General features: G+C 46.0%; 1 protein-coding gene across 12 annotated transcripts in view; it reads left to right on the forward strand.

The window, feature by feature from the left end:
* Positions 1–27,017, forward strand: part of PTPRT (protein tyrosine phosphatase receptor type T) — a 1,057,545-nt gene that overhangs the window by 748,779 nt on the left and 281,749 nt on the right. For all 12 annotated transcript variants that reach the window (XM_059133123.1, XM_059133124.1, XM_059133125.1 and 9 more), the window contains exons 10-11: positions 5,169–5,370; positions 6,767–6,869. In XM_059133123.1, the coding sequence (XP_058989106.1) occupies positions 5,169–5,370; positions 6,767–6,869 (305 nt within the window). The remainder of the gene's footprint in view (positions 1–5,168; positions 5,371–6,766; positions 6,870–27,017) is intronic.

Here is a 27,017-nt window from a genome sequence, read left to right on the forward strand (position 1 = left end):
CCCTCACAGTGCCTGGCACATGGTGAGTGCCCCCTATTTGAGTTTCTGAAGATTGCATCTTCAGACCGACCCCCTGCTTCTGCACTGCGGCCAGTTCCCTCACCCCTCCATCTTCCCTCCCCTTCCATGCAGCATCTCGTTCTCAGGAGCAGAATCTCATCAGCTGCTCTACCTGCCTTTACCCAGCACCCAGCCCAGTGCCTGGACCACAGCACAGCTTAGAGCATGTTTAAGAGACATACAGGTCCTTCCTGGCGGGGCCCTCCGAGGGGAATCATCTCCTGTTCTCCCTGCCTGTCTTGTCCCATCCTTTGCAGCCCAGGCTAGAAAGGCTGCTTGTTCTTCACAAGGTGGTGACCCACCGTCCGTGGTGGTCGGACCCTTGCTACAAAGGCAGAAGGGGCTCGTGGACGCGCCCTGGAGGTCCTCACTCCTGATCAAAGAGGCTGCCTTCCACAGAAAAGAAGCAGGGGTCACTCTGCAACGTCAAACAGAAACCAACATTTAGATGATTATTTAACCCTAGAGAAGAAGAACCCTAAGATCAGAGAAGCGAAGCTAGTCGTTCACACCACACAGCTGTTTGGATCATTCCTTCAGACATGCGAGGGGAAGCCACGTGGAACAAAACCCAGGTGAGATCCTTGCCCTTGTGGAGCTTAAAGTCTACTACGAGGGTCAGCAGACTTTCTCTATGAAGCAGCAGAGAGTAAATGTTTCACACGGTATGAGTCATACTTTCTCTACCATGACTTAACCCTCCCCTCCCCCCGGTAGCATGGAAGCAGCCACAGTGGTCCGTGGCTGAGTGGCGTGGCTGTGCTCCCGGAGACCTCTATGTAGCAGCACGCACGGTGACACACACTTGGCTTCCGGGCTTTACTTTTTCAACCCTTGGGCTAGTGGAAAAGGGACTCATGAAAGAAACAGTTGCGTGGCTTGTTGTAAAGTCAGCGGTTCAAAGGAAAGAGATGTTCTTCTGGGAACATGAGAAAGGAGGACGTGAGAGTTGGAGAAGACACTCATGAAAAGTGTCATTTGCAGGGGGAGGGTGCCTATATTTGTGTGTGTGTGTATAAATATATACACACACACATACATACAAATACATATATACATATATAAAATGTATCTATATATTTCATTTCAGTATAGTTAACATACAATGTTGCGTGTTGCAGGTGTACAAGACGGTGATTCAACATTGCTGTACATCAGTCACTGTTCATTGTGGTAACGGTCCTCTTAATCCCCTTCACCTCTTTCACCCATCCTCCTACCCACCTCCCCTCTGGTGACCGTTAATGGGTTGAAGTGTCATTTTAAGGGAGGTCTCGGCATGAGCAGTCATTAATTAGGTAAAAAGAAGGCATGGGAAGGGAGTAAGTGTTCTCAGCTGACAGAATAGTTGGTACAAAGGCCCTGTGGCCAATGGAACCATAGCTTTTTTTAGACACTGGAATAGAGCCTTGAAACATAAGAGGGAGGGCACGGGAGGCCAGCTCATGCAGAGAGCTGTTGAAAACCACAGGGTAAGAATGTGCTTTAAAGGGGGCGCCTGGGTGGCTCAGTGGGTTAAAGCCTCTGCTTTCGGCTCAGGTCATGATCTCTGGGTCCTGGGATGGAGTCCTGCATCAGGCTCTCTGCTCAGCAGGGAGCCTGTTTCCTCCTCCTCTCTCTCTCTCTCTCTCTTCCTGCCTCTCTGCCTACTTGTGATCTCTGTCTCTCTCTCTCTAATAAATAAAATCTTTAAAAAAAAAAAAAAAAAGAAAGAAAGAATGTGCTCCAGATCCCAAGAGCAATGGGAAACCACTGCTTTTTTTATTCTAAGGGGTGACATGACTGGATTCTCCTTAGGAAGTCCTCACTCTGGCTTCTGGCTGGGAATCTCCCTGACAATGATCAAAAGAGACCTGGGTTGACAGGCAGCTTGGCACCCTTTCCCCCACTAACTCTTTATTTTATGTCTCCTCTTCTAACAAATCCTACCCTTCCTCTAGTTCCAAAGACTCACATTGCATTATGCATTTTATGGCCACAGCTCCATCCCATTCCAATTTTCTCACCTCCTGGCTTTCCCTCCCCAGCCCCGTCCCCCACTAACTTCGTAAAACTTGCAAGTTAAATTTTTCAAAGACTGTTTCTGACAAAGCAGTGGGAATTAGATTTGGTGAAGCCCTTCATAAAAAATTGAAGACACGCTATATTAACATACATTGATTTATTCATAGTGTTTCATTACAAGTAAGTGAGGATCCTGTAATACCAGGAAAGGTTAGGAGAGCAGGGGAGCACGGTATATTATATTGACAGCTCGGTGGAAATTGAGTCGCTTTTGGATTGAATTTGGAGCGCAGGAAAGGAATTGGCTAGTAAATAAGGCATGAGTTTTACCTCCCAGTGTCTGTATATCAGTGTGGTTGCCATCAGCCCAGGCAGGGGGACAGGGGCAGAATTTCAAAAGGCTCCAGGAGCACCTGGTGCACCGGGATTGGCTGCCCGTCCCCCCGCCCCCCCCCCTCCCCGCAGAGTTCCCTGGATGTGTCTGTTCTTGTGCCCCAGGAAACTGGCATCCAGCAGCGCCCTGGGGGCTCAGCTCCCCCATTTGCTCACCACTCCACGGTCCCCAACCCAGGCCTTCAACCAGGCAGTTCCCTCTGCCGGGAACCTGGAATGCTCTTACCTCTGACTGTTATCCTTGGATGTCAGCTCACTTCTCCCCTGAGAGACCTCCGTGAGCACACGGTCTTAGTTGGGTGACCCTGAGACACAGACTGGAATACAAGTAGATGATGGAGAAGCGGGAGTGGGGAAGGAAAGGAAGGTAGCCAGTGGCGGATGTGTTTCCCAGTCGGCTACCTTTGGAGGCAGTTGGAGGGGACTCCCTCCAGGAAGTTCCCTGGGATGCTGCTGGGGTGTCACGTGGGAGGAGCCCAGAGAACGTGTGCATCACCTGCCTTCAGTCTGGTCACCAGGATGCTGATTACCTAGAGCTTCCTGCGAATGCTCCCTGCCCTCGGAACGGCCCTCACACACAGAGAGGCTGATGTTTGCTGTGCCTCCCTCCGAGAAGCATGGAGGAGGCAGAGGTGACCAGAGGGAAAGCTGGGGACAGATTCGCCAGGGACCTGCGACACAGGGACCCCTGGCCGGAAGCTCTGCTTGCAAACAACCCAAAACCTTCGGCTCTCTGGATTCCTCCTCCACGATTTGCTCTGCCCCAAGCAGGCGGCCTTGCTCCTCGGCAAGTGACATCAGTCGCTGCCCTGCTACTGCTGGACGGAGGACAGAGAAGTTACCTCTGTCTCCAAAATGTCTGGTGCCCTTGCCAGAAATAGCAGACTGTTTATTTGGGATGGAAAGTTGGTACGTTCCTGTTTCGGTCTTCGTCTGCTCTTCCCATCAAGGCTGAGTTCTTGACAGAAGACAGAGTGATGTAAGGTGCTTACCTCGCTCTGGAGTGGAAGACACCTGGGCACAGGGTCCAGCCTGCACTGATCTGGGCTGTACCCAGCAGAGCACAATGTAGGTCCCAGAACGCAGGCCGGCGCGGGCAACATTTGGGAAGGAGCAATAAGGGGACGATGAGTAGATGGATGAATTCCTTCTGTATGCAATGACATGTTGTCTCCCAGCCGGGCAGCTCCTTCTAGAATAAGGAGCACAGCCTTCAGATGCGGCAGGCCTGGGTTTATTCACATGTCGGCGGCAGAACACTGCATAACCGTGAGAACGCGTGATCTCTAGCGACGCGTGACAGCCTGCACGGGTCTCACCGACATAATGCGGAGTGAAAGAAGCCAGACACGCAAGAGTGCGCCCTGTACGGTTCCATTTATATAAAGTGCAAGACGGGGGAAAACTAGCGTGTGCGGTTAGAAGTCCGGATTGAGGTCATCCTACTGGGGGAGGGGAGAGGCTCCAGAGGGGGTGCACACGGGCTATGTCTTGGCTCCAGTGGTGGTCTGTCTCTTGACTGGGTGCTGGATTATCGGCCTGTGTCCAGTTAGTAGGGATTCACCGAACTGTAGAGTGTTCTGTATGCACGTTATACTCTAATAAAACATTTTTAATGGAACAAACTAGATGAAGCGAACACACAGTCCTGTGTGTGTTACTTTAACAGCTGTGTGATTTAGGAATGTGGCCCTCAAAATGTGATCTGTGGGCGCCGGTGCTGGGATGCCCCCTGTCTGGTTCCTTTCACAGCAGGGTAGGTACAGAAATGGAGAGCGAGCGCTTAGAAACTCTCAGAGGACCTTGACATTGCGCCAACACCCAAGGGTGGGGCCAGAGGACCCGGCTCCCTGCAGAGTGCGGACGGGTCTGGCCTCTGACCAGACTCACATACGTGGTGAGTCGCCCCGGCGGTGTAGTCTGCAGATTAGGATGGCTCGGCAGGGGATTGAGAAACACAGCACTGGGCCATCACCGGAGAGAGTTTGGAAAGTGCTGATTTCATGCAAGTTACTTCCAGTCCAGCCTCAGTGTCTCCAATATTAAAACGAGAATGAGTATCTTGAGGCCCCAAGGTTTGATGAAAAGCAACAAGATAACACATAAGAAAGCCCCAGAAGGCGCTGTGGAGACTAAGGGACATGGGAACTGCCTTTCTAATGAGCCTTCCAAACCATCCTTATGGGACACCGCATGGAAGCGCCACTCTTGGGCTCTTGGGGCTGCCCGATAGGTCAGCCACTGGCCCTGAGTGGCCACTGAGCTTCAGAAATGGGGCTTGTCCAAATGGACAGACTGCATACTAGATTCCCAAGACCTCATATTGAATAACAGAATATGAGAGACCGTGTTAAATTTTTTATAATACCTGTTGAAATGATTAACCTTGGCAAATACCGGGTTCAACAAAATATATTGTTAAAATCAATTTTACTTTCTTCTTTATTTTATTCACTTTTCACGTGACCACGAGAAGACTGAAAAGCAGGCGTGTGGCTCACGCTCTGTTTCTGTTGCGCCACCGCGCTCCCGTGTATCAACAGTGGAGTGTTCAAGGTTGGGTTAATGTGTAAGCTGGACAGTCACAGCAGAACTTGCTGTCAAGTCCACGTGCCTCTTTCGCCTTTCCTCCCCCGATGTTCCCCTGGATGAGTTCCATCTAGCTTTCCAAGTGACATATTTATTTGTTTGCTTCCTCGCTTGTCGTATAGATCAACTACAAGGCCGTTGGCTCCCTGGACCCAAGTGCCGACCTCTCCAGCCAGCGGGGGAAGGTCTTCAAGCTGCGGAATGAAACCCACCACCTCTTTGTGGGGCTGTACCCGGGCACCACCTACTCCTTCACCATCAAAGCCAGTACAGCCAAGGGCTTCGGACCCCCTGTCACCACTAGGATTGCCACCAAAATTTCAGGTATCTCTCTTAATAGAAAGGGGAAAGGGAAGAAACATGTTCTGGGTCTCCCCCCCCCATTCCTAATTTTCCTGGGAGCATAAAAGGGCAGAGCCAGCTGTCACCTCGTGGTATGGAACAATTAGGACGATGCAGTCCCTAATGTGTTAGCATTGTAGTCTTGTGAAGTAAACCGAAATCACGAACTTCCTAAAGTGTAAAAAACATACTAATTAAACTAGACCAGCAGGAACCCTAAGTGATTCCACCAAATAATTTACCACACAATTGCATTAAATAGTACATTTTTTTCTCATACAAATTGTTTTGTAAAAAAATGTGATTTCAGCAATATTCTTTTTGTCAGTACAGGGCACAGCACAAGTTCTCATGAAATGTGTGGGAATGAATGAAGGAAGGAGAGAAGGAGTGACTAGTGTAAAGCCCGGAGGTCTGAGATGTCCCCTGCTGTCCCTGAGATGGCCCCCCCCACCGCCAGGCAACATCAGTAGAGAATTATCTCCGATCCCATTTTACAATTCACGTTTTTTGAGAATACCTGTGCAATTCTGGCCTGCATACATACATACTTGGCACAGATACCCACAGTGGTTGTTGCAGCTTAATGTTTTCACTTATCTTTCTACCATGAGCGTTTTCCATGTTGGTACATTGCTTTCGTGAGAATGTTCTGTCAAGTGGATGGACGTAATTTAATTAAACATTCCCCCGTGGTTGGATGTATGCGGTGCTTCCGTGTTTTTATACCATAACGCTTCAATAAACATGTTACAGAATAAAGTTTAATTCCTTGGTTTGGATTATAACTTCAGGACTAAATTCCAGAAATTGAAAGACTGAATTAAAAGGGATGTGGGTTTTAATAGCTCTTAATACAAACAGCTAGATTACCTTCCCAAGGGATTTGATTTTCGTACTCCTCTATCAGCTGGGGCTGAGAGAAGTGAGGGTCTCATAAAAAAAAAAAAAAAAAAAAAAACAGAGAGAGAGAGAGAGATTGGGAGCAAAAGGATAAGAGGAACTAGTTCATCACTGCTGTAATTTGCATTTCAAATATGTTGAACAAGGTCGACTCTGCCTTCATGTCTTTGTTAAGTACTTGGACTTCCTGCTTTTATCTGTTTATTTGGTGGGGGACTTGATTCCTGAGGGCTGCTGGCCACCTCCCAGACATCCTCCCCCAGACTCTCGTGCACCTAGAAGGGACCTCCAGGCAGGTTGGAAGGAGAGCAGGCTCTGCTCAAAGCCTGGGATGCCCAGAGACTCTCACCCAACCGGTTCCCCCATGGCCCCCTACTGGTCATCCTGGGTATCTTTAGAGATGGCAGCAAAGGGAGGTGGTGAGCTGGGTTTGAGACCCATGCTGAGTGCCCTCCTCTCTCTGCTCTCTGCCCAGCTCCGTCGATGCCTGAATACGACACCGACACCCCACTGAATGAGACGGACACGACCATCACAGTGATGCTGAAGCCCGCTCAGTCACGGGGAGCCCCTGTCAGGTGAGCAGCCTTCGTCACTTGGGCTTTGCCAACCACTACACCTTGCCGCAGGGTACAGCTTTCAGACTGGCTCAGTTCGGGGGCACGTGGAGGGTTCAGTCAGTTAAGCATCTAACTTCTGATCTCAGCTCAGGTCTTGATCTCAAGAGTCATGAGTTCAAGCCCCATGTTGGGCTCCATGCTGGACAGGGGAACCTACTCAAAAAAAAAAAAAAAAATTGGCTCCTCCCAGTTCAACAAGCACACTTGGAGCATCTCATATGTGGGGAATGAGTGTGGCACAAGGGATCGAAGCGATTTGTTTATTCATTCCTTTAGCAAACATTTACTAGGCACTCACTCAGGGCCAGGCACTGTTTAACTGTTTGGGAGACAGTACCAAAGTAGCTGGAAAGAAGTCATTTTCTGAAGAAAGTCACACTTGAGTTGGGAAGCAAGAAACATGACAACATAACTACAATACAGTGCATGTTGACGGAGATATACATAGGTCGTTATGAGAGCTTAGGGAAGAGAAGATATTCCCCGCTGACAGTCTGCAGTGACACTGAGCTGGATCTTTTGCCAAGTAGTAAGAGGGTCCCGCATGAGCAAGGCCAGGAGGAGAGAAGCCACCTGAAATCGTGAGGAGCAATCAGGACTAGTTAATCCCAGGCTCTAGATTTTCCTTTAGCATGAAGGTCAAGGCAGGAGCGGTCGGGTGAGAATAAGGGCCAATTCTGAGAAGCTCCAGCTTCTTTGAAGGGTCTTGGGGAGCCCCGGGCTAGCCCCCTGCAATGTCACGTTTATAATACTGGAGACAGGGAGACCAGCCAGGATGGAGGCTATTGAGATGATCTAGGTCTTGGTTTTCCAACCTGGATCCAGCTCAACCCAGGAAGCATAGGTGGCAGAGGAAACAGAATCAACGGCCAGCAATTGGAAGCTACTGTGTATTCTAAAGATTCTGAACAAGGTCTCACTCTAAGTCAGGCCTTGCAACAGGTGTGTGCAGTGCTCGTGGCACACCTGACCATGGAACCTCTGCCTTGTGTTCTCTTCATGGGTTGTTCCGGGACCGTCCTATCTGTGATGAGCCCGAGTGGGTGGTGGCTGTTCCCTCAGAAGAATCATTGCCTGACTCACTGCTTTTCTTCCCATTACTCTCAGGCAATGTGGTCCTTTGCTTCTCTCTGTACACGGATTGCACTGTCTGTGTATGTTCTGTAAGTGATTGTCCCCATTTACGCATGGAGATACCAAGGCTCGGAAATGCTCAAGAGCCCATGGGATTGGGTAGGAAAGCTGAACTCGAATGCAGGTCCTCCGGGTGCCAAATCATGGGTTCCCCTTGGGCCATCCATACCTCTCCCTTTCCCAGCTCGTAACCCCCCATACGGCAGCACTGGTCACTATTTCAAAATCTAAGCGAGCCTCTCAGGTGATAAGAGTACATTCTGGGAAAAAGGAATAGCATGCCCAACACTGCACAGCAAGTTAGCAGCTGACCCAGGCACACAGGCCAGATCAGACCGAAAGCCTAAGACCTTCATGTTGGAGACCCCGGTTCCCCTTGCATCACTATGAGCCTACGGGTCAGCAAGGCGACCTCATCAGCTAGCATCCAACTGTACGACTCCCGGCAGGTACGCATTCTTTCTGGCTTGCTGCCGACGGCTGGTGGCTGTGTGGGGTGATGGAGAGGATGTGACATTGGTGACAGCTGACCTGGATTCAGATCCTGCTCCAACAGTGCTGGGTGACTTTGGGAAAGATACTTAATCTCCCTGACCCTCCATTTCCCTTATCAGGAAAACATAGAGGTAGCTGTTTCATATGGGTCGAATAAAATATGGAAATGCCAAAAGCCAGCCAGACCTCCAAGAGTTCCTTCCTTCGTTGGCTTTGCTTCTTCTTTGTGGCACTCAGGAGGTTCTCTTCAGAATAGTTTTTTGAAAATCTACCATCACTATGGAGTCACGGAGTTGGCTGCTTCCTCATGGTCACAGGGCCAGTAAGTGATAAGATGAGACTTCTATCCTGTTCAGATTTCCAGAGCTTTTCGAGACCCTAACTGATTCCATGGTAGAGAAGAAAGGGCTTTGTTTTTTGCCTAGGACTCCCTAACTTTATCCCAGCGCAAAGTTGCGGAGAAACTTCTTTTAAGACAAAAGTTACACTGAGAAATAAGCCTTCTTGGTCTTGCCCTGTGGCAGGATCAAGATGATTTTTCTTTCTTTTTTTTTTTTTTTTTAAGATTTTATTTATTTATTTGACAGACAGAGATCACAAGTAGGCAGAGAAGCAGGCAGAGAGAGAGGAGGAAGCCGGCTCCCCACTGAGCAGAGAGCCCGATGTGGGACTCGATCCCAGGACCCTGGAATCATGACCTGAGCCGAAGGCAGAGGCTTCAACCCACTGAGTCACCCAGGGTCCAGGGTCCAGGGTCCAGGGTCCAGGGTCCCATCCTCAATATGAATCAGGTTATCTACCTATGAGCCTCTGGAAACCCATCAAGCCCAGTTGAACACAGATGGGAGGAATTATCACTGTGTTTTATTGGGCAACTCTTACGTTCCCAAGAATTTAACCTTGACTAACCTATTCGTATTATTATATTCCTGTTAGAAATGAGGAGACCGAAAGTTCATGGTCACAGAGCCAGTAAGTAAGTGATGAGATGGGACTTAGCACCCAGGCCTGCCCAGCTCCAGAGACCAGCAAAGGGGTCCTCTTAAGCAGCCCAAACCAGTGTTCCTGGGGAAGCTGGAAACAGTTGCCCCCAGAGAAGGGCCCCTTACACTTTCCTTCTGGGCCTGCATGCTCTCCATTTGCACATCTGTTTAATAAGCCCATTGCATCCTAAGACTGCAGTAAATTAGGACGTAGGAATGGAAATGACCCAGAAGCAGTGAGAAAGGACAGTGAGCAGGGAGCAAAGAAAAACAGGGCGAGTGTATGAGACGATCACAGATGACTCGGCAAACCGGGAGGTCGACCTGCTGTGACCCCTGCAGACTCTCACAGCCATGCATGTTCGTTAACTCTTCTGGTTCAACTAAACATGTAGCATTATGATCCGTGTCTTTAAGTGAAAAGAGCCTGCTAATTTCCATGTAATGAAGAAGCCCTTGCTACATGCCTGTCGCCGTACATCAACTTTCTGTATCCTCAAAACATTGCAATAATCATCTCCCCATTTTGCAGATACGGAAACTGAGATAAATAGAAGCCAAGTAAGTTGACCCAGGCCATGAGGCAAGCAGTGGTACAGACAGAATTTAAACTCAGTTCAGCTGACCCTAAGCCAGCACTCATTTCACACTACCTCCCAAGGAGAAAGTTGTGCATGACATATTTTGGTGACATTTCCATTGGGGGAAAAAAAAAAAAATTAAATGTCACTGCTCAAAGGGGCAATGCTTGGTGTCTAGAAATGTCTGGCTGCTTTTCTTCCCAAGGCTCTGGATCACGGAGGGTGGGTGTATGCTCCGTTTCAGGAATTATTTTCAGACCATTGCTTGGGCATTTGCCAAAAAGGGAAGGAAACTAATCAGGCCCGGCCTGCATGACTTCCAGGTCAGCAGCAATGACAGCAGGGGCAATGTCACAGGAGATTTCAGTTCCCTGAACCCTTTTTCGCCTTGAACTCTAGGCACTGAGATGTCCATCTGGCAGGAATTGACCATTAGGTCATTCAGCATATATTTACTGAGCCCTCGCTATGTCCCAGGAGCTGAGCTCAGTAATGGGGATAGAGCAAGACACAAGGTAGATACACACCTGTGTATACTATACTCCCCTTAGGCTTAGTATCCTGCAAGCATGCGTGTGAACAGGGAGGGGGCAGGCCATGGAGCAGGTAACCAGATACAGAACTGAAACTGGCAGAACAAGATCCTGCGAAGCCTGTGGGGACAGTGTACTGATGGAGAGAACTGGACTGGCCAGAGGGATGAGAACATCCCTGGCCAGCAGGGCAGTGAAGAGTCCCGCAGGTCAGAGAAACACAGGCGTCAAGAAGACAGGGAAGGCTCTCTAAACCACAGGACACAGTGAGCCCACTGGATGGATTGGGTCATAGACGTCTGGAATCGTGTTTTATGGTTGGTAGCACCTTTAATGCCATTGTATTATGTGGTCCTCGCTTACCCAGGGAGTCAGCTATGGGAAAGTACCGTCTCCCTATCAGATGAGGTCTGAGATGCTAAGTGGTTGGCTTAGGGTCATGGAGCTCATTCTCCATGCAGCCAGTGTGTGGACCTTGCTTCCTGCTTCTGAGTTCATTGCTCCCTCCGGAGGTTCTGTATTCCCTGCCCAGGGACTTAGCACCTTGCCCAGGATGTCAAGTGAAGACTCGGTAACCATTTGGTGGGGCTGTGGAGTGAGCTCCTGTTGACTAGGGATTCTGGAGCAGGCAAGGTGACTTCACAGGGGCCATCCAGCCCAGGGTGGTCCAGGCCCAGCCTGTCACCTGTGAACCCCAGCCCGTCCCTGAGTGGAGTACCCGGTCCTCCCGCAGCCTCACTCCTGAGCCTCGGCTGCAGGCCCTGCCCGTGCGGCTGTTTCCTGCCTTCCGCCAGCAGTGTTCTGGCCCTGGCTCAGCCGGACCCCAGACCTGTTCTGCCCCTTGCTGTCCCTGGGAAGCGCCAGGGGTCCGGCTCTGCCTGGTCGAACAGAGCTTGCAGGAAGGCGAGGGGGACAAGGGCGGATTGTCTTGTGGGGCTCCCGCACCCCCATCCCTTCATCCAAACCACCTCGGAAGCTTGGCCTATTTTTCTAATACTCCACAATGGAGATTTATTGCTTTTGCATTGCTTTCCCCAGGCCTTCAAAGATTTATTGGTTTTTAAGTGACAGAATCCCAGAATTGCTTAAAAGATCAATCAAACAGTGACTAGAATCTAATATTCAGCTCCAACTCGAACCCGCCAAACCTTCTTCCCCCACGCCCCACCTGTCACGCTGATGTATCTGTGGTAACCTTCATAAGAAAGTAACTTGGCCGTGAATTTATCACCCATAATGCAGTCTCTGAGGCAGAGCCCCAGTTTCTGTAGCCGACGTCCCCCACCCCAGATCCCCAGCTGGCTTCTTTGGGGACATCTTTCTGTCCCCCTGCTCTCCTTCCCCGCCCTTCAGGCACGGAGACCTGTCCACCCCACTCTGGAATCAGCTGTGCGGTTAGCTCTTTCTTGTACCCCTCTGCCACGCCACACCCACTCCCCTGACCTGCCACGATGGCCCTTACTGGTTTGCCTGCTGTCCACTGCTCCTCCTTCAGTCCATTCCCCACTGAGCTCTAGAATGGTCCCTGAAGTTCTTAGATGGGTCACTGGCTTTCCACCACATGAGGTTCGAGCTCCTTAGCCTGGAATTCAAGGCCCATCAGAATCTGCCTCCGACCTCCGCTTCTGGTTTTATTCCCCTTCTCTCTGCCTCCCTTTACCAGTGTTTACTCAACAGGGCCCAGGGAGTCTTTTTCCTTATTCTTTCTTTGATTGTGTTATGCACCTGCCAGTGGGTTTTTCTTGGTTCTGCGTCTTGCCCACCCCTCTCGAGACTGAGTTCCCGCAGACATGAGGCTCAACACTAATGGATCCCCTCCCCTGGGACAGTGTCTGGCACTTAGTAGGTCCTCGGAAACACAAATGAGTGATTCAGCACGCCTGTTTTGCGTGCCCGGTAGATGTCAGGTCCTGGGACTGGAAATGCAATTCACAGGTGCCGCCTTCCGCTACCTCCCAATCTGTAAGAGCACCGCCCAGTAGAACTTCCTGCAGCGATGGAAATGTCCTGTGTCCGTGCTGTCCAGTCAGCATCTCCAACCACCTGTGGTTGTTGAGCACTTGAAATACGACCCGTGTGACTGAGGAACTGGCTTTTTAAATTTTTAAGTCTTTCAAGGTCATTCTTAGCTCATGGCTACCATTTTGGATGATGTGGTTCTGTCAGGAAGACAATCAGAGAAAGAAAAAAAAAGCCCGGTCAGAGGTTTCTATGAGAGCTGGATGTAGAGGCATCCATCATGAGCCTGATGAGCTCAGGTGCAAAGAGGGCTTCCTGGAGGCAGTGTTGCCAGCTCCTAGATCTGCCCGCTGAGGGGGGTTTGCTCAGGAAAGGAGGGGGAAGCAGCACACTGTGGGAGCCGAGGCAGAGAAGATACAGGGTGTGTTCACGTGGTGGTTGGAGCCACAGAGCTCTTGGGCAGGGAAGAGGAGGGAGACAAAGGAACAGGCCAGGGCCAGGTAAAGAATCTTGGGTTTGGACTTTGTCCTAACAGGTGTGGAGAACCCTTTGTTCTCTTCTCAGCAGTTGAGCCCTTGCCTTGCTGCTCTCTGTGCCTGGCTCGTTCTCTCTACCTGTCCAGTGTCCAGTTCCCACCCTGCAGCAGGACACATCAGCTCTGCTCAGGGCTCCCGCTCTGCGCTGGGCACTCCCTGGTCAGATACTTGAGACCTGTTGTGTCTGATGCCTGTTCGCTGCTCAGACACCAGGAAGTCCTGGCTACAGGGTGCTGGCAAGGGTGTGACACATCAGAGAATGTGCCGCGAACTCCATGAATGTCAGAAAATCCTCAGAACAATATTGCTTCCAAGCACAGCCTCAGATTTCGGCACATTTCAGAAACATGACATCAAGCAGATGGGGCTGGAGCATCTCCACAGCCAAAAGGGCCAGCAAATCAAGGGCTAAGAGCAGCGCCCTCCAGTTGGAGGACCAGCCACTATATGCTGTGAAATCGAAGGAAAGCAGATCCAAAGCATCCTTGGGAAGGGGCCTGGGGCCCCATGTGAGCTTCCTTTAGCGAGACCTTATAAACAAAGAAACCAGACTGGAGACCTGCAGTCAAAACCAAGCAGGAGAGGGGAGACCAAATCCCTGGAGAGGAGTCCGGGTTTCCCATTCACAATTCATTAAGTCGGTATATGCATTTGAATTTGAGCAAACAGCCATGTGCCAGCCGTTGGGCTGAGCACTGGAGATCCAGAAATGAGCGAGCAGGCCCACGTGCAGACATCCTAATGGCAGAGAGAGCTCCCCGCAAATGCTGCCACAGACACTAACTGACAATACAGATTGTTCGCAATCATAACTGGTTCTCATTGGCTTGGGGCCACCTCACCCCACCCCCCACCTCATTTTAGCTGCGGCTGAGCTGGTTGGTTTGTGCAGAGGTTCACGCAGAGGGACGGGACCCCTCCTGCAGCGCCACCCCGCCCTCTTTCTTCTTGGCTTCAGTGCTTCCTCCAAAGCCCCCACAGACCTCGGTTAGTGTGAGCGGGCAGAGCCAGTGCGGAAACACACAGGACTGAATGCCAGGAGGAGACGGGAGTCCAAGCATGCCCAGGTTCCTGTCCTCCGTATGGACCATTCCGAGGCATGTGCCACATGGGTCCTCACTCACCTCCCTTAAGACTGAATCCTGGTTGCCCACGAGGGGAGCTAACTCGACAAGGCACACCTTACTGGTTTTTCTTCTTGGGTTTCTGTCTTGGGTTTCACCTAAGAGGGGGTCACACCAGGCTGGGGAGTCAGGAGATGAGGTTAGAAAAATAAAAGGAGTCCAGGAGGGCAGCAGTGGCCAGAAAATGTAAGGGCGGGTGGCCCTTGATGAGGTTGGATGGGAAAGGGCCAGAAGACATTGCTCTCCAGATGAGAAGGAACGGCCATCCATGCCTGAACGGTTGGAGAGAGGGCCTTGATCAGGGAGAATGGGCAGCAACCTTGGTGATGGCTACTCTATGGGGTAGGCAGGTGGATGGGAAAGAAAAGACATTGTCCTGGGTGACTCCCAGGTTCTGGCTTATTAGTGACATGGAGTCTCTGAGTCAAGGAACACTGAGGACAGAAAGAGTCTAGGAGGATAGATTACCCAAGGGAGACCAGTGGTGATGAATGTGGCCTGGAAGATTAGGAATGTGATGGGGATAAGGAACCAGGTGGGCAAGAACAGGACTGAGATTTGGTTCAGGCGAGTATTGGGGACCTCCAAGGGACGTCCTCCAAACCTCAGACTTGTGACTTGCTTTAATGGGATGCTTCAGACCTGTACTAGGCTTGGAGTGCTGGAAATATGAGAGTCTGCGTACATGGAGATAGAGGGATCTGGTGAGTGGCCTCTAATACCCACTGCAAGTTCTCTTTGCTCTCTAATGAGAAATGCCGGAGACCCTTGCACTTGACAGGTACAGGGAGTTAATACTATGACTTTGAAATGCACAGTGACGAGCTGCCCTACAAACTAGAGATCCAGTCCACTCCCAAAGAAAGAAAACACTTAATTGGGAAGAAGAGGAAAAATTGCCAGATTTTTCCAGGATTCCTTTAATAACCGTGGAGCCCAGATGGGGAGCACGTAAAACCATCACAGAAGGCTTCCGCTGATCCCTTGGAGCTTCAGTGAGCAAAACTGGCATCATTACCATCTGAGTCTCAGATATGAGGACATGATAGTATCCAATTAGGAAGGCGGAATGAAGATTGTTGAGGATTTATTAGCATGGGGCAATCTGAGCCGTTCCTGAGTCCCTGTCTGCATTGGGAGACATGGAAATGGCAATTATACTTGGATACTCTTTCTTAAGACATCATTAATTTCACTTAGTTCCCCAGCTCTCTGGGTCTCCTTTTCTGGGGACTGAAGATGAGGGGTGCTATGTGACCCACTTTGGTGGAGGGATGGGCAAGTGCATTCTCACGTAGACTGCAAGAAGATTTAGCTCTGTAAGTAATATCATTTGTTGCCAAGTCTATCCACATGCCAGGATTTCATCACACCAGACTGGGGAAGAGGAGGAGCCAGATACAAAAAGAGACAAGCAGAAATAAGACCTAGTGGGATAAATACTACCGCAGGGCTGTTCCCGATGGGGCTGTCCCACACTCTAAATATGGTGACAAAGGGCACGGGTAACTACGATTAAAGAGATACGTCGCTACCATCGAAACTAACCAAAGAGACAGGGTCAGTCTAGTGAGTATGACACAAAGCCCCAGTAGGAAAGACCATGCAGGAAAACAAAAGGGGGAAGGATGGGCCCCAGGTAATATAGGTGGGCTCACAGTCACTCCAGCTCACCCTACCTGTGTTGCAGGTTTCCTTTTCTCAGCCCCCAAACAACCCAACTTACCAACAATTGGTTCCAGTGTTGATGGATTCTGGATTTTATTCCTTAGGCTCCAACCAAGGAGGAAAAACAGGTGTTTCAGAAAGAATATTTTAAATGGAGCAGGAGGAGCAGTTGCTGGAACATGAAGAACGAGAGAGTGTTCTATTTTGGACCGTCTGCCATCTGGAGAGATGGAAACAGACTGTCGCTGGCATGAGGGAGAAGAGAGTGTGGTTGTCATGTTCACCTCCTACCATAGGGACTATTTAAATTCCAGAAGGCTGGAGGGCTAGAGAGGCATGAGAGCAGGGGGTTTGAGACTGGAGAACCATTAACATTCAAGTGGTATTTGAAGCATGGGAGGAGCAAATGACCTTATCCAGGCAGAGTATCTATGAGAAGAGATAAGGACCAGAGAGCCCTCTGTGAAGAAACCACACAGGAGATGGAGAAGGGCTGGCCAAAGAGGTAGAAGAAATACCAGGGCAGAGTTAAAACGTGAAAGCCAAAGGAAGAATTTTTTTTTTTTAAATAGGAGATGGTGGAAGCTTTATAGTTCAGTTTTCTCTAAGAGCTCCCAGCAGCTCTGACTGTAGAAAAGAAGAAAGACACCTACCTTGATCCAGGGCCATGGGAGAAAGAAGATGATGAAGTCAACGGAAGTTCTTAAAAATGGGTCATATGCAATTATCATAGGATCTCCTTGATATGAGGAAGTTGAGAGGCAACACGAGGGGTTTGGGGGGGTAGGAAAAAAATAAATGAAACAAGATGGGATCGGGAGGGAGACAAACCATAAGAGACTCTTAATCTCACAACAGATGGAGGGTTGCCGGGGGGAGGGAGGGAGAGGTTGGTTGGGTTATGGACATTGGGGAAGGTATGTGCTATGGTGAGTGCTGTGAAGTGTGTAAGCCTGACGATTCACAGACCTGTACCCCTGGAGCTAATAATACATTATATGTTAATAAAAAATAATAATAATTTTAAAAAAAGAAGGGCACTTGTTATGACGAGCCCTGGGTATTGTATGTAAGTGATGAATCGCTAAATTCTACTCCTGAAACCAACATTGCACTCTATGTTAACCAAGTAGAATTTAAATTAAAATCTGGAGAAAAAAATAATAAAAATTCAAATTAAAAAAAATATATGGGTCATATGGTCCAGGCTTGATTTTTAAAAGCACATGGAGGTCGATGTGCAAATGACAGAGATTTTGAGGGCCAGGTGACCCCAGTGCTGTTGAGGAAGCTGTGCAGAAGGTGCAAGGCTGGGAGAGGCTAGACAGACAGGAAGTGGCATTCAGAGTAACGTGATCAATGAAAAGGTTTTAGTAATGGAGCCCTGCAGTGGGAGAATATGGCTCCGGGTGTGACCATGTTGGCAGTGGTAGTAGATGGATGGTAATGAATTCAAGGTGAAGGTACTTGAAGCCAAGTTATTTCAAGGAGCAAAGAAGCCAGACTAAGGATGGGCAGGCTGTCTGAGTAAATGTAATTCTGTGCCATGAATCCTCCCAACCCTGGGGAAGTGGTAAAACGCTTTGCAGGAGCAAGAGTGATTCTGCAAGGTGCCTTCTCCCGGTCTCACTTTTGCTCTAACTTTTTTCTGCTGACTTCTATTCCTCGCAGTGTTCTGGGCCCGGTGACAGTTTGCATCACTGCTTTGTCTCAGATCTTGCACAGCTGATAACGGATGGTTCTCAGTCTCTCTGTCTGCAGCCGCCCAAAGGTCAGACTTTCAAGTCGGCCTCCATCAAGTGCATTTCTATAGCCTGATCTATTGATGTTCTCTGAGCTAGTGAATGGATCTGTGCCATGTTAGAATCCAAGGAGATTTGCTCTCATCCAAAAAGCATTCTGCACAAGGCTCGCTCCAGCTGCCTAGGGCTGGCGCTCAGAGAGTTGCCTCCTCTCGGTGGCAGTGAGAGAGGTGATCTTGAAAGTCCTGGCTTTTTGGTAGGACAAGAACAACTTAGCCATGAGGCAGAAGAAATTCGTACTTATCCCTTTTCACGACGCAGCCCATCCTTTCCTTGCCTGGCTACAACTGTTTTTGGTTTGCTGTTTCACTGGTGCATTTCCACTTGAGTGTAGGCTCACTAAGCAGATTATAAATGTATAAAAAAGTATTCATAACCAGGACAGGGGTAGCAGCTCCAGTAACACAAGAAGGATTCAAGGGCAAGACTTTAGGCCCACACTGTCTAATACTGAAGCCACAGCTACATGGGAGCTATTTGAACTTAAAGTAATTAGAATGAAATTAAAGCAAAACTTTTGATTCATCAATTATACCATCCACATTTCAAGGACAGTAGCCCCATATGGCTGGTGGCTACCATATTGAATAGCATTCCCACCATCACAGAAAATATTAGTTCACTGCACTGCTGTAGACTTTCAGAGATCTGCTAAATAGAGGACATGGCCCGTGTATGGTTTCAGAGGGAGTATTAATGTAAGCATTTCAAAGGGACTGTTAATAGGCACCTACGACTGGGCTGACTTGCTGTTCAGACCCTGACTTCCTGAACGACGGTCTCCAAACTCCACTGCATCCCACTCACTGGGGTGGCATCTAGGAAATGGTTTGACTCCAGGGTAATTAGAATCATCAAGGGAGCTAGGAAATAGGTAGATTGTTTTCCATCCTTGCGGCTAACAGGACCAGACCCGAGAATCTGTGTTTGCCCAAGCTCCCACAGGATGATCGTGCTGGTCTCGAGCCACAGCCTTGGTACCCCCAGGTTGGCTGACACGTGGGCTCCTGGGTGGAGAAGCGAGCCAGTAAAGGGAACCAAAAACTCTCTTCTCCGGTGCCGGTACTTGCTTATTCTCATGATACGGGGAAGTAGTTGTTTTACATTTTGCTGTGGAATTGCCCGTGTTGGCTTTACAGCTTTTGGAACTTGCGTCTCTTTTTGGTGTATGTTTCAGCATGAAGATAATCAATTTTAGCGCCTAAGAGCCGAACTAGGATCTCTGCCAGCTTACTTCATTAAGTAAGGTCCATATGGGGGCCAGAAACACACCCCTGTTTTCCTACCATGGTGACAATGACTGGCGTGTGAACCCATTCATGTGTTGTTGCTCATAGTACATCTGAATATATCACTTCAGTGCAGATAGGGGGCTTAGGTAGAAGATGGATGTTTGGTGAGACAGAGTGTCGGGATCTGAACAAATCTGTATTCTTTGGTGGGAGGCTAGAGCAGCGTGGGAGAAACAAATCCATTTCCAACTTTCGCTCTATAAAAAGTTCCATATTTTCTTAGATCAGACAAAATATATTGAGTGCCAAAATGCTGCAGCGATACGGGTGCGTCACTCAGCTGGGTTGGAATCTGTATGCATTGTCCCCCCGGGCCAGTTTTGATTATGTTCTTTTTCCTTTTATTGCAGTCAGCAAATCTGAGTTTGCTATTGTGGGGAGAGCAGGAAGAGGAGGGGGGATAAAATGAAGGTTTTTAACCTTCAGAAAGTTCAGAGGTTCAGACTGAATAAGCACAAAAACTTTCCGCGTGCCTCTGAATTCCTTGAATTTGCAGAACTGCTCGGAATCCCAAGAGGACTACCTTGCACAAAGTATCTGGGCCCTGCTTTGTAGCTAAAAGGCAGAGCAGAAATTATGAGAAAGGAACAGAATCAGAGAAGGGGGAAGAGGAATCAGTGTACAAAAAGGAGTTTGGTCCCTCTCCAGGCTAAGTTTTAGCCTATTGTTTCGTTTCTTCAGTTTCGAGCCATCTGCTTCCCACGGCTCTCGGATAACGTCTCCTCTGCCAGGACACCCTGTTCCTGCTTAATTGAAATTAGTTTCCAAGAATAGTTGTCCAAAGCAGTTTCCAATGGCGGGAATGTTTTGAAAGTCACAATAGGAGTTGAAGCTCGGGGATGCAGATGTCTACGCACGAGCCAGATGTTCAAAGGCACCACATGGTCTACGAACGCCTTCACATTTCCAAAGCCAGGAGCTCTCTCATTGGCCTCTGCAACTTAGAAATGGCTCCTTTGAAACTGGCATCATCTCTCCATTAGGGACCTGTAATACTGCAAGTGTGAAGGGAAACAATCTCTTCTATTCAAGTTTAGAGCAATGTGTTTCCCAGGCTTAATTATACCACAGGTATATAAATTACAGAAACATGTTAATGCTCCCATGATTAAAATTATAGAGTGCCTAATTGAAAAAGCATAAACTGAATTGAAGAATTCCTAATTATAGTTTGCTTTGAGGTGTTAATTTCCTCCATAACGAATGCATAATTTCTTGGAACCTAAAAAGGTGGCCTCTTGCATCAGCACGTAGGATGCAGGCAGATGGGATCGGGCTGTCATCTTTCAGTGCAGGAAGTTGACAAGGAAGGTTTGGTTTGGTGAAAGAACCTTGGAAGGGAGCTTGGGAAGGAGGCGGCACTGGTAAAGATGCTAAGTCAAGGTTCTGCCCAGTGGGCATCAGGACAAAGGACAGATGAGGACCTGTAGAAAACTTTCTCCATCGGCCTTTTTCTTCTCTCTTCAAAGTCTCAACTTTTATCCCAGTTAGTTTTGGTAGTATTTGTGCCTGTGTCCTGGACCAGCAGTATGATCTGGGAATCTGTTACAGATGCAGAAGTTTGGGCCCTGCCCGCTGACCTACCAAATCAGGAACTCTGGGGATAGAGCCTAGCCATCTGGGTTTTAACAGGGCCTCCAAGGGATTCTGATGCATGCTAAGCCTTGAGAAGCACAGTTCTGAGGAGTGAGTCACACACATAGCTGAGCTTAGTTGAATTCCTCCTACTTTGGATCAGAACCCATGATCAACAACTTCCCAAGCATCATTGCATTTTATACTCTTTAGCATCACATGGAAGCAGGAAAAATGTATCCCGTTTCTCAGGTGAGAAACCGAAGATCTAGAGAAGCTGCCTTGTTCAGTTCATGGCCTCTTTGAGAGATGGAGGCCTTGTCTGTAGGTTCAGATGGAGACTCACTCTGTTGCCCCGTGTCATCCATTTTTTTCATTGTCGTCACCTCGTTTTGTCAATACTTTGCTAATCAATGGATTTTCTGAGCACTGTGGAGCTGGAGGCTGAGCCACTCCTGATAATGAATTCCAGGGGAGTCATGAATTGGCTAATGCTGAGCCTGACTGTAGGACAAGGGAGAGGCTCCTACGTATCTGCAGTAATTGCTATTAATGGCATTGATTGTTCGTGTGCATCGTTCACGGATAGTGATGTGAATTTTAAGAATAAGAGACCAGAGCTCAAAAAGAAACTCTGAGTTTTGGAAGAAATTCCCTTTCCATAGTGACCCAAGCAGCTGTAAAGCCCCTATTAGAGACTTAGGGGCAGGGGAAGCTGCTCTAAGATGCACCACACTTCTATCTCCTCTGTTTGGACACCTTGGTTGTCTCAGGTTTCCTAGTCTAAACACATCAGAGTGTGTACTCACTCACTCTCTCTCTCTTGATCTCTCACTGTGTGTGTGGGGGGGGCTATATTTTAGCCAGTCCATAGCCATCTGAAACAATAAACTTAAGTTCTTGGCCTATAGCATTCAACCAGATTTTTGCACAAGACTTAGACATTCCTATATGGTTGATAATTTGGGTCACTTCCAGTTATTTGTTGTTATAAATAACCCAGAAATAAGCATCCATGTTTTTCTTGTGGTATTGTATCTTTAAAGAGGAAAAATTCCCATGAGTGGAATTACTGAAACGAATAAAATCAAACTAAAATGTATTGAGCGTCTACTCTAATATGCCGGGCACTGACAGCCAATTCATATACAATAACCTTTTTCATTCTTTAATTAAAAAGAATCTCAAAGTAACAAGTGTACATAGTTAGGAAATCAGAGAACCAATGCCCGTTCCCTCCCCCACCTTGTTGCACCCCAGTCCTGTGTCCCAAAGGCAACTGCACTGTAATTCTCTATTTCTTCTGGGAATTGGCATTGTCACTACATAACGTGCTGTTTTAAAACCATTGATTGTAGACATTGTCTATTTACTTCCTGTTATTATAGATGAGAATTTGGCTGTTTTAAATCATCCAGGACTTCCCTTCCAGCTTTCCAATGTAGTTATGCCACAATTTCTAGTTAAATAAATACACAATGGTTAATTTTATAATTTTATAAAAGCAGGGCACTTCAGTGCCAAGTGGTATATACTATTTTTGTGAGAGTATCGTATAATTAACTCAAAGCTTACTATGTACTAGATACTATTTTCAGTTCTTTACATATATTAACTCAGTTAATTCTCATCCAAACCCTTTAAGGTAAGAATAGCATGACCCCTATTTTAGGATGTGCAAACTGAAGTACTGAGAGATTAGGTAACTTGCCCACATTCATGCAGCTAGTGTGTTGCTGGTCTGGGATTTGAGCATAACAGTTTGGCTCCACAGTCTGAACTCTTAACCACTTTGCTGCATTACCTGTCATTACTTGTCCTGTCTTGTATAGTATTTTTTAAAAATTCATCCTAGCATGTACAATTATTCTATTTTATTCAAGTGATATTTTCATTATGCTATTCACACATTTTTCTTCTCACCGAGCTCTATCATTTCAAGTTGACTCTTACATATTCCTTTTCCTTTCATTTTCTCTCTCTCTCTCTCTCTTTTTTTTTTTTTTTTTTTTTTTTTTTTGGTCTTTTCATTCTGTTTTCTAGAAGAATAACCGTTATGTAGCAGTTGCTGAGCAATTCCAATTTTTTTTAAAGATTTTATTTATTTATTTGACAGACAGAGATCACAAGTAGGCAGAGAAGCAGAGAGAGAGAGAGGAGGAAGCACGCTCCCTGCTGAGCAGAGAGCCCGATGCGGGGCTCAATCCCAGGACCCTGGAATCATGACCTGAGCCGAAGGCAGAGGCTTTAACCCACTGAGCCACCCAGGCGCCCCCAATTTTTTTTCTTTTAAGAGCTATTTATGGTTCTCAGAATTTATTTTCCTCATATCATCACTTCTTGGCTATAGAAGCAATCATTTCTCAATTACTGAGGATATTATTTTGATTGGGGGGAGAGAGAGTCTTTGCTGACTGCTGTATTCTCTCCATTTCCTCTGGAATCATTTTTTGCCATTTGAATTGACTACTCTCTTTTAAATTGGTGCATTTCTCACCTGACCAACAAGTCTTGTAATCCATATTTAAAAGCAATTTATTGTAATCACAAAGAGAAATTGAGAACAAAGTGCCATTTGCATTTGCATCAAAAAGCATAAAATACCTAGGAATAAATTCAGCCAAAGAGGTGAAAGGCCTGTATGCTGAAAATGATGGCATTGATGGAAGAAATTGAAGAAGACACAAAGAATGGAAAAATATTCCATGCACATGATTGGAAGAATTAACATGGTTAAAATGTCCATAGTACCCACAACATTCCATAGATTCAGTGCAATCCCTATCAAAATTCCAATGACATGTTTCACAGAAATAGAGGAAATAATCCTAAAATTTATATGGAATCATAACAGACCCTGAATAGCTAAAGATGTCTTGAGAAAGAAAAACAAATCTGGAGGCATCACACTCCCTGATTTTAAAGCATATTACAAAGCTGTAGTAATAAAAATAGTCAGGTATTTGCAGAAGAAAAGACACATAGATTAATGGAACAGAACAGAGATCTCAGAAATAAATACACAATTATATGGTCGGTTAATTTATGACAAAAGAGGCAAGAATATACAATGGGGAAAGGGCAGTCTCTTGAATCAATGGTGTTGAGAAAACTGGGCAGCCACATCCAAACAAATGGTACTGGATTACTATCTTACACTACATGCAAAAACTAACTCAAAATGGACTAAAGACTTGAATATAAGAAAACATAGGTGACAAGCTTCTTGAAATTGGTCTTGGATTATGATTTTTTTGGGATCTGACTCTATAAGCAAAGGCAATAAAGGCAAAAATAAACAAGTTGGACTACATCAAACTAAAAAGCTTTTGCATAGCAAAGGAAACCATCAATAAAGTGAAAAAGTATGCTACTGAATGGGAGAAAATATTTGTAAATCATATATCCAATAAGGGGTTAATATCCAAAATACATAAAGAACAAATCAATGGCCAAGTTTAAAAAGCAGGCAGAAGCCCTAAGTAGAAATTATTCCAAAGAAGACATACAAATGGCCAACAGGCACATGAAGAGATGCTCAACATCACTCATCATCAGGGAAATGCAAATCAGAAGCACAACAAGTTACTACCTCATACCAGTTAAAATAGCTATTATCTAATAAGACAAGAAATAGCAAGTATTGACAAAGATACGGGGAAAAAGAGACCCTTGTCCACTGTTGGTGGGAATGTAAATTGATGCAGTTACTTCGGAAAACAGTATGAATATTCCTCCAAAAATTAAAAATAAAGCTGCAATATGATTAGCAATTCTGTACCATTTATCCAAAGAAAATAAAAACACTAATTTAAAAAGATATATGCATCCCAATGTTCACTGCAGCTTTATTTACAATAGCTAAGATATAGAAATAACCTAAATGTCTACCAGTGGATGAATGGATAAAGATGTGGTATATGTATACAACAGAATACTACTTGGCCATGAAAAAGAATGAAATCTTGCCATTGGCGTCAAGGATGGACCTTGAGGGGATTATGGTAAGTGAAGCAAGTCAGACAGAGAAAGGCAAATATTGTATGATTTCTCTTACCTATAAGACAAAACCAAACTTGCAGATGCAGAGAACAGAACAATGGTTACTCAAGGGAAGGGAGACAAAGGGAGTGAAGAGGGTCAAGAAATACAGACTTTCAGTTATAAAACAAAAAATGTCATGGAGATGCAACGTACAGCCTGGTGACTATAGTCAGTAATAATGTAGTGTACACTTAAAAGTTACCGAGAGAGCCAGTCCTAACAATTCCCATCACAAGGGGGAAAATAGATAGCTTTGTATAGTGATGGATGGTAACTAGACTTACTATGGTGAACATTTCACAGTGTAAATGAATACCAAATCCTTATGTTACAAACCTGAAACTGGTATATGTTGATGATATCACAATAAAAAAAGTAATTCCAACAGCATTCACTATCTGTGGTAAGGGCATCTGTTTTAAGACTTGCCGTGCACATAATGTCCTGCTGTGTACACCTCTTAAGTGGTGTTCAACTAGGTATCTGTGTCAGGAGACTTTTCTAGGTATCTGTGTCACTGCATTACTCCAGTGACCATATCATTGATTATCCAAACCAGAACACTTTGAGAATGAAGGGGGTCAAATAAATATCACAAGACTATGAGTATTAACCTGGACTCTTGTGGGCCAACTTGGAAATATGGTCACCCTGTTTCTCCTTGAGATACTGCAATTTCTTACAGTAATGATACAAAATTAAATGACACATTAATAGTTGTATCAATCTGTGCTTGCCTTTTGGTTTCTCATCATAGCTTCCAGTAGCCTTCAGTTTTATTCTTCTATTCTCAATGCCTCTTCCATATTTTTTTCTGAAGTGAAAAGGTCCAAAATTTAATTATCTTCAGAAATTCAGACATCTCATAATATTACAGGATTTGAGGTAAAATCCTAATAGAAATAAAAAATAGTTGTTCATAATATTTAGGTACTTTTTGTTTTACAGCGTAACATTTAGCTTACACATGTTGAGGCCAGTTAATTTTCAGTGTTTTTCTTGTTTCTTTTCTATTCTTTTTCTTTTATTTTCTTTTTTGTAAGAAAAATTGAAATGTTATATTTTGAAAAACTTTGTTAATTTGGAAACCTGTCCATTTTTTTCTTTTATCCAGTTTTATTGAGAAATAATTGACATACATCACTATATAAGTTTAAGATGTACAGCATGGTGGTTTGGTTTACATCTGTTATGAAATGACAACAACTATAGGATCAGCAAACATCCATCTTCTCATAGATCAAATAAAAAGAAAAAAAAATTTTCCTTGGGATGAAATCTCTTAGGACCTACTCTCTTTATAACTTTCTTCCATGTCACACAGCAGTATTAGCTGTGGTCCTCATGCTGTCCATTATAACCCTGCAAGTTTGTACCCTTTGACCACCTTTCTCCAGAACTTGCCTCTTTCTTACCCCCTGCCTCCGGTAACCACACATCTGATCTCATTTTCTAGGAGTTTTGTGTCTGATTGTTTTTTTTTTTTTTATGAGATTCCACATATAAATGAGATTGTATAGTATTCGTCTTTCTTTGTCTGACTTATTTCATTGTACATAATGCTTTCAATGTCCATCCATGTTTATCATAAATGGTAGGATTTTCTCATTTTTTTTATGGCTGATAATATCCCATTGTATGTAGAAACCACAATTTCATTGTCCATTCAACCATTGGTGGCTACTTAGGTTGTTTCCATGTCTTGGCTACTGTAAATAATGCCATGAACATGGGGGTGCAGAGATCTTTTTGGGTTAGTGTTTCCATTTCCTTTAAAAATCTGTCAAGATTAATACAAGATTGTCTAACTCCAAGTTGAAAAGGCAGAAGGGAGAAGTTGTGCTATTTTCCCTTCTGATTAAATGAGTAATTTAAGAAATGTTCATAACATGATGATAAGTGAAAAAAATATAAAATTACATATAACATAATTTTAATTCTTTATTAAAAGTGCATATAAAGAATAATTAAAAGACTAGAAGAAATCTAAAAAAGATAAAATACAAAAATAAACATTTAGATGTAGAAGTTGACTGAAAGTGCTGGGTTTTGGGGAGTGAAGACATTCAGATTCTCCGCAGATGGAACTTCTTCTCTTCTGCCTACAGAGTAAGAATAGGAGGCAGAGAGACGGAGGTCCGTGTTCAAGAGTTTGCTGGATTCATGTACAGACTTTGACTGACAGCCCTGTTTTCAGCCCCACATTTCACTTAAACACTCCCCATACCTTTCTGCTCTAAGATCAGAGTCTTGTTTGAAATCCATTGGCAAGTGAATTCCCCTGATTCATATTTCTTTATAGTTTAGTTTTCTTTATCTTCCCACCCCAGACACCCATTCTCTGGCCATTTTTAGTCTTCCAGAATTTTGTTGAAACTTC

This window comes from Mustela lutreola, chromosome 9 (assembly GCF_030435805.1).
Source record: "Mustela lutreola isolate mMusLut2 chromosome 9, mMusLut2.pri, whole genome shotgun sequence".
Lineage (NCBI taxonomy): Eukaryota > Metazoa > Chordata > Mammalia > Carnivora > Mustelidae > Mustela > Mustela lutreola.